This window comes from Mixophyes fleayi, chromosome 10 (assembly GCF_038048845.1).
Source record: "Mixophyes fleayi isolate aMixFle1 chromosome 10, aMixFle1.hap1, whole genome shotgun sequence".
Lineage (NCBI taxonomy): Eukaryota > Metazoa > Chordata > Amphibia > Anura > Limnodynastidae > Mixophyes > Mixophyes fleayi.
The window spans coordinates 46449321-46457987 of NC_134411.1; the positions used below are offsets into that span (position 1 = coordinate 46449321).

The 8667-nt window shown below is 39.5% G+C and overlaps 1 protein-coding gene across 1 annotated transcript; it reads left to right on the forward strand.

The window, feature by feature from the left end:
• The first annotated feature begins 617 nt into the window (after positions 1–617).
• CD248 (CD248 molecule) lies at positions 618–8330 on the forward strand. The gene is made up of 2 exons (XM_075188683.1): positions 618–7472; positions 7552–8330. The coding sequence occupies exon 1, from the start codon at positions 1102–1104 to the stop codon at positions 3265–3267; it is 2166 nt and encodes a 721-aa protein (XP_075044784.1). The 5' UTR covers positions 618–1101; the 3' UTR covers positions 3268–7472; positions 7552–8330.
• Positions 8331–8667: the final 337 nt, after the last annotated feature.

The following is an 8667-nucleotide window of genomic DNA, read 5'->3' on the forward strand; positions in this document are numbered from 1 at the left end:
ACCAGCTGAATTATCAGTGTTGAGGATGGAGAAATGTTAGAGATGGAGAAATCATTAGTGCTTAATGTTGTAGTTTAAAAATGCATGAATCTACTGCAAAATCCAAATAATTTCGGAGCTTTTATCCTTAAGCTGCATGCTTATTACCCAGCTTTGTACCATCTGTATTCTCTCACACAGGTTTCTACTATGTCACTTCCCTGCAACATACTATACAGTACAGTAAACTTTTTCTGACTATCTGTAATCCCTTCAGTATTCTGTTTCCTATGCTGTTTCCCTTGACTGTTCTTTCCTATTCTCTCTTGTTCTCTTTCCATCTACCTTATTCCCCCAGTCTTTTTCTATGATTCATTATCTTCCTTATTCTGTCTATACTCCCCACCCCCATTCCACCTCTCCCTGCTTTCTGTTCTCTGCCAGGATAGAAATATTTCCTAGATCTCAGGGGGTCTGAAACCAGGAGTAAAACAGGGGAGAGGAAAAGAGGAAAAAAAAAGATAGAAACAAACTTTGTCCATACAAGGATGAAGAGGGGGAGGGAGTGTAGAATATGTGGGAGAGCGAATGAGAGAGACCTCCCTCCCAAATCTACAGGCAGATAGATAGAAGTAGTATTTCATTTTATACTCTGTCTGTAAAAAGCATCAGTTTGCAGACAGCTAGAACAGATCACAGAGGAAGAACAGAGAGATGGCAACTGTTTTCCAAACAGACTGAGACATAAGACGACTGGCTATCAATGAGAATGAAAGCTAAAAATTCTATAAAGGAAGACCTATACAAACAGAATATAAATCACTGAAACTGTCAGAGGAAAATCCACAGAAAAGAAATACAACTGCTGAAAGACTACAAACTAGGATGTAACCCCTGGAAAGACTGTGAGAATGAAATTGGTACACCTACTTATAAGGACTTTTGGAGAGAAGTTTTATTGAACTTAGAAACAACAGCAACACTTGTAAAGACACAGTTTTGACCAGTGTGAGACAACCAGCGATTGTGAAAACTGACCTAAAGAGACAGTTCATTTTACAGAGGAACCAGCTAAAAGTTCGAGAGAAAGTGCAATATTATTCACAAAGAGCAGCTGAAAACATGACAAAAAGAAACACCATGTTCCTGTTAATCTTTACTTTAACATTTCTAATTTTCCTGTCTGTTTCTGGTGAACTTAGGGAACATGATGCCATCTGTGGACCAGTTGACTCATGCTATGCTGTCTTTTATCAGCGCCGGACTTTCCTTGAGTCTTGGAGAGCTTGTCGGGAGAGAGGTGGCAACTTAGCAACTATCAAAAATGTTCAGGAAGCTGCTTTGGTTGAGCAACTATTTACCTCCTCAGCAGGTTCCCGCAGTGAAGGAGACCTGCAGCTCCGCCTTTGGATAGGCCTACAGCGTCAGCCCAGGCAATGTGCTCCTCAGAAGCCTTTGCGTGGCTTCACTTGGACTACTGGAGACCAAGACACAGCATTTACCAACTGGGTGTCCCAGCCAGTTTCTGCAGGGCCTCCAAGTTCCTGTTCAGCTCCTAGGTGCGTGGCTATAGGTCTGGGCTATGGTAAACCAGAAGATGATTTGAAATGGTTGGAAGGGTCCTGTACTTTGCCTGTTGATGGTTTTGTATGCAAGTTTCGCTATCAAGGAATGTGTCCAGCTTTGACTGAACAAACTGTTCGCTATTCTGTACCTTTTGGCTACCAGGGTACCTGGCTCGACGTGTTACCGTTTGGCACTGTAGCAGTGGTATCCTGTGAAAGACAGCAACAGGATATATCTGTGCTTTGCATGTTGAAGGAAGATGGTACTGTGGGATGGAATAAGGATAAACCCCTGTGTGATAATCCTGAGGAATTGCTGTGTCAAGGTTGTCAACAGCTGTGTGAAGAAGGAGTTTGTGCTTGTGAGGAAGGGTATGTACTTCAGCCAGATGGACAATCCTGTGAGCTGGAACATGATGACAGCTTTGAAGCACAAGGGTGTCCATGTCAATATCAGTGTGTAGGGTCTGGAACTGGTGGCAAGGGATACCAATGCATATGTCCAGAGGGCTATGAGCTGGCTGCTGATGAGCACAGTTGTGAGGATGTAGATGAATGTGAAGATGATGAGACATGTGAACACTCTTGCCAAAATACCCTTGGCTCATACACCTGTTCTTGTGACCTTGGCTTCACTGTATCAGAAGAAGATCATGAGCGTTGTGTGGATATAGACGAGTGTCGTATTGCTCATATGTGCCAGCAAATGTGTGTGAACTATCTGGGGGGGTTTGAATGCTTTTGTAGTGAGGGCTATGAGCTAGATGGGGACCGTGTGAGCTGTAATCCAGTAGAGTTTAGGGAACCTAAATATGAGCCAAATCTACCTGTGACCAGACTTGAAAATGCCTTTGAGCCAGAACTGGAGATACTAGACACAACAACTGAGGGTTGGTATTGGCAAGATCTGGTAGATAGTGACACCACTTCAAGGACTGAAACAGACAGACCACCATTTATTTTTAAAGAGGAAACAACAACTGTGTTGCCAACTATGAAAGAGATTGCAGAGACAATGACCCCTTCACTAGATTTGGAAAACCAAGAGGAAATAGCAAATGCACCCACTGTTATGCCAGACCAAAGTACACCTCTACTGTTTAAGCAGGATAAAGTTAGGAGAACCACTTTCCAAACGACATCATCGAAGGTTCACTTGTTTTCTTCAACAATGCCAACAATTTTTTTATCAACTAAAATGGCAACAAAAAAATCAAGAGTTAATATTTGGCTAGGGGAAAAGGTAAAATCTGATGTCCCCACAACAATCAAACCTGGAACAAATAAGCCTTCATGGGAAATGTCCAAGGTATCGACAGTGGCCCCTAGCAGACCTATGGTTAATGACAATCCCCAGACAATAGAAATAACAGATATGGGTGTAGATATAATTCTAAGTACAATACTGTCACCAGGACTTCCACTATCTAACAATAACGCTGATGTTGTATATCCAACTTTACTTTCTAATTCACCCAACTCATCCCAAGAATCCAGAGGAAAAAGGGACAATCGCTGGCTGGTGGTGGCCTTACTTGTACCCCTATGTGTTTTTCTGGTAATCATGTTGGCATTGGGCATTGTCTACTGCACCCGTTGTGGAGGTGAAACAAAACCCCGTAGTGTTACTGACTGCTATCACTGGGTAACAGGCAGTGGACCTGAGAAAGGCCTTCCTCCCTTAGGGGTGGAAACACCTAGCAGTCGCTGTGCTGTTTGTTGAAATATAAGGGTCATAGAATTTTAAATTAGCACTCCGTGTTGGACTGTCTGTTTGGATTTTGGTGCAATTGGGATGATTGCTCTGTGTTTGCATATTGTGTTTACCTAATTACTTTTGTCCCATGTTTTTGTCAATTTAGAGGTCACTTATATCTCTCAGCTCACAAGAAGATGTTCACTATCCTTTTTCTAGATTTATGTTTCATTTCTTATTTCACAATTATTTTATTCTCCAATTCCCTATGTCTATAGGACTCATTCTTACAATTCTGTGCCAATCTTCCTATTCATCACTATCTGATCTACTAAACCACTCATTCTTAACTATCCCCGCTTTGTTTTTGTTTTTAATTTCTTGTATTATAACTTCTGTGTTAGCTTGTGATGCCACTCGCTTCAGGTATGAATATCTACACTTGTCACTCAGACAAATGTGTAGGTTAACCCATGTGCTGTCTAAAAAATAGAGAAGGATAGCCATTTGTCATCAGGGGATATAAAGATATTTTCTCTATGTAACCAAATTACTATAGATGTCATTGTGGCAATGACACTGCCATAGAGTTTGTAGGTTTGATCTAGAATGAGACATATTTAATCTTCTTTGTGAACAATATTAGATAGGATTCAAAATATACTTCATTTATTCAATCTGGATTTAATTCATGTTTGCATTTATATACTAAAGAGGATTATTATGTTAGCTTAGGTAACCCTGTCCACTAAGTGCCTTCAAAGCAAAATATGTCTAATCTAGTTGTAATTCCCTATATTTAAGTGATACTTACATGGCTGCTAAGAGTGAAATTGCTGTAGTTCCATACAGACTCTAAAACCTAACAAAACTTTGTATCATGATCAATGAGTCAGGTCCACAAGAGAAAGTTACATTGTTTAAAGAAGTCACGTTATTTCACATTAAGTAATAACAGCTATGTTACATATATCTAAAGGTTGAGCTGTATACATACACATGTGAATCTAGAAGATGATGCTCTGCAAACAGTGTGAGTAACCACTTAGCAGCCATGATGTTATGTTATGAGAGGTGGAAGGGATTTGCATACTGTACCTGCTAATTTCCATACAAAACAGATGACATATTAACAATTGGGCACCCCAGAGTGCCATGCTGTACCGTGTTAATAAATGTTTATGTATATTTCTTAAATAGAACTGCCACTATGATAATAGGATACTCAGGGGGTGGTAACATTTTTGGGGACCTCTCAACTATGTTTTTCTTTTTAACTATGGCGTTAATATATAATGTTCTATCGCACATCTTTTTATTTCATTTGTAAATGGCTCTCTGTAACATATTACAGTGTTCTGGTTCTCTAAAAGCTCCTGGCGTATCTGTGGTATTTCTACAACATCTGCCCTGTCCATGTCCATCTTTACCCTTTGTTTAGTTACTTAATTTGCTCCGACTCATGTCAGACCATCAGGCCAGTTGTTCTTACCAGTTCAACTTCATATTAAAGAGCAAGACTAGGGTAGTGCAGCACTGCCAGAGGTGTAAAAACTGGATCTTAAGGGCAGAAGCTTTGGTGACAGAGGGTCATGTAATCTAATGCAGTGCATCAAACAACAGATTTCTCTGGTACCAAAAGGTTTAATACCACAAAATGATCTGTTGTTTGGTTAAAACATGTTAATTGTGAGTTTGAATCTCTTTACTGTAATGATGGTAAAGGTAAGCAATGCATTGTATGTGTGTGATGAGTAGAACAACATATTTACACAATGGTCATTAAGGACAGTAATGCATAAAAAGGAGTAACTTTGCACCATGTTGTATTGGAGGGCAGGTGAATTTCTAATGTGGGAACAAATTTATAATTGGGGTAGGGCATGTCTTAGAACAACTTTAAATTTCAGTGTAAAAATAAAGCTATCAAGTATTTGTGTGCTATATAAAAAAAAACAGCCAGTATTTAACTTATGTGCAAAATAATAAACTAATTTGCACCCCTTGCATGATAACATGGTTTGTCCAAATTACTCCTTTTTTGCTTTGCTCTTCTTAACGACTCAGGCACAGTATGTGTATATATTATTCATAGACCTGCATATGCATTTAAATTAGAGACATTCAGAATAAACAAGAAAAGAATGTGCTTCCATGTAATGCTGGGATCCATTTGTTATTCTATATTGTAGACAAAGTGTCAAAATATCTGTATTGTATATACACAACTGCAACAAGCTCTTTAGTCTGTAGTATTGTGAATATAGGTGTAACTTGGTGTACTAAACAGGAATTTTCATTGCTGACTAGATTCTGGATTCCTGTAGTAAACTGGCTGCGGTAGTAACCCACAACCCTGGCCCTGGTCTATGTTCAGTGAGGAATGGAGATACCACAAGGAGGCAGGGGATTAGCAGGCACAAATAAGAGGGGTAGTCACAGGTGAGAGGATATTTTGCCCCTAGTCCCCTGTACTTTCACATATGCAATCAATGAGGTGCACAATTACTTGCATCAGAAGGCTCAATTTAATAAACAAGCCTAAAAAATGGACTAGCACTATTTTATTTAAAACAAATCTATATATTAAGTTACATTTTATATCAGGTTTACACAAAAGATATTATGTTAATTGAACCTACTATTATCTCTAGTAGATAAAGAAATGTGTGCATTGCACCGCTACTGTAAAATACCCAATATACTGTTTTTGAATTACAGACAAAACAACATGTATGTTGAATGTATAGGACAGTATTTATGTGAGGTAACGTACCTTCTACTTTAAATTATAAGGTTATCATAATAAGTCATGGATGAGTTACGTGACCAGATAAAGGCACAAAGGTATATTGGTCGATTTTGCATCTCCTTTTTCTACTAATGGGAAATGTGCAGTCCTATGTTCATGTATACATTGTGTACACAACGTACAGCTTAGTGTATAGTCAGACCCACAAAAACCTTGACAAAATTGATGTAGCACACAGTGTATAGGTCAATATGGCACGCATATAACAATAATAGAGAGTAAAGAATAAAGAGTGAATCTTGACATTCGTGTCAGTTCCAGTCCAGCCACTGATTGTGAACCACAGACATTACTAGTGACGATATAATCGGCATCTTTCAGACCATAGGATTGCTGGTTGTGCCATCAGAATTCAATCCACAGCGATGTGCTGAGCAGTCCACTGTGTGTTGCATTGATTGGACTTGTCCTCTGTGATGTACACAGCCGCGCAATGTCTCTGCCCAGAATCAGATGGTTCAATTCAGTAATACAGGCAAACTGCTAATTCAGTTTAAACTACTTTTTGGTCCATTGTACAAGAAAAAAAAATGTCAACAACTCTTGACTTTGACTTATACACTATTTGCACTGTTTTTTTGCATACAACCACAATTTTTAAGCATCCAAATTATGATGAAATAATAACAGTTTTGTTATGGAAAAAAAATGTAACTCTCAGCTTAGGCATTACTAAAATCAAGCAATTTGCATTTCCTGGGTACACTGTGGGCAAAGGCATCAGTTTGGTCCTGGTTTATAAATGATTTCCACAAGGGCATATTAACAATGCTATCAAAGTGCAAATGTGCACTAAGCAGGGTTGGCACAGTACATTGCTGTACCCAAAAGGAAAACGTAGGTATGTGCCAGCGATGCTTACTGCACTTCTCTCTAATTAGCCAAGCGTGGGCCTCTTCTGAGCAAGAGAGGTCTGGTGCATGGACAGCTCAGAAGAAGTCTTTGGACTGCTCTTTTGAGAACAGAGTGGAGAAAGTGATGATAGCGGGGTCCTCAGAAAGATGACTTGGAATTGCGGGCCCTCCTTATCTCCTGGGCCCCATAGTGACCTCACCCCCTGCACCCACTGCAGTTTTGCCCTTGGCAGTAACCCATGTTAACCAATCAGAAATGCATTTTCATTTAGCTAGTGAAAGTTAGACACTAAACCTCACATATGATATGTGTCCTGAGACGTAGCAAAACATCCTCTTTGGTGATGTCACTCGGGAGGACTTGAAATGAGCTAAAAGGATGGAGTGGTTGTATATTTTGGGGTGTTCTTTGCTTTGCTGAAGGGCACACAGTGTTTTCCACTCTACAAAAACACTAATTTTGCACCAGCCCATTCTGTTATTTTAATGAGATGCATTTTGCACATTTCAGGGGCACTTTGGTGGCACATTCTATGTGGTGGCACATTTTGGTGGCACATTTCTATGTACACTTTGTGGCACATTCTATGTGGTGGCCCATTTTGGTTGCACATTGCTATGTACACTTTGGTGGCACATTTCTAGGCCAACTTTGCTCCGTGTCCAAAAAAAATTTAAACACACAAAGTGTTACATGTAATTAATCCAGTTCATATGTTATCTCCTCATGATTAATAATGTAAGCTTAAATGAGGTAAAACAAAAGTAGTTTAATGAAGGGGTGGCTAGGAGGTGGGACTTTGATGTGACATTAAGAGGTATATTTACTAAAACTGCGGGTTTGAAAAAGTGGAGATGTTGCCTATAGCAACCACTCAGATTTTAGTTATCATTTATTTAGTACATTCTGCAAAATGACAGCTAGAATCTGATTGGTTGCTATAGGCAACATCTTCACTTTTTCAAACCCGCAGTTTTAGTAAATATACCCCAAAGACTTTAGCTCACCATGCCTCTTCTTATTTTTCCAACTCCCCACACATATCTAGTTTACGGAGGTGTTTTTTCAAAGACTAGAGGCATGAACCTCTGAAGGCACTGGGCAGAGGGTGCTCTAGGTGCACAGTTGCAGTCACCAAAGTTATTTGTGGTGCGCATCCAGTGCACTTTGTAAATAAGGTCCACAGTAAGCCTCATTGATTGGTTGCTATGGGTTTTTGGGCTTTGTTAGTAAATAATCCCCACTGAATAATAACATATTATAGACAGCGCAGCATGGTTCAAACAGCAGCAAATTGTACTGGTAGCACAGAGCAAAGCATTGCCTACCCTCACCCCAGCAGATCAGGGATTTCTATTTATTTCTTCTTGTAAATGTGTCATATGTTTTCTCTCAGTGTTTAATAAATGACAAATAAAATGAATTTAAATGGAATGGACTATACATTATTATCAATGTGTTTGTTGGAGAGTGTGGAGAGTCTCATAACTTCTGAGTGATGTACATAAGCAGGTAACACACAATTATGCGCATACTTGTATAGACCTGTATACACCTGCAACTGTCACGTTCACAGTGGATGCAGCCATTTTGTGATTGTAGCCTGTTAGCTCACTTGGTGCCTCATTGTTGGATGCCAATGCATCATAGGGAACCAATATGCTGCATTCTTATGAATTTTGGTTCAGTCCACAAAATGGCTGACAGTCACAGTGTGTAGACAATCGGTGCATTTTAACCCATACATGCCAACTCTCCCA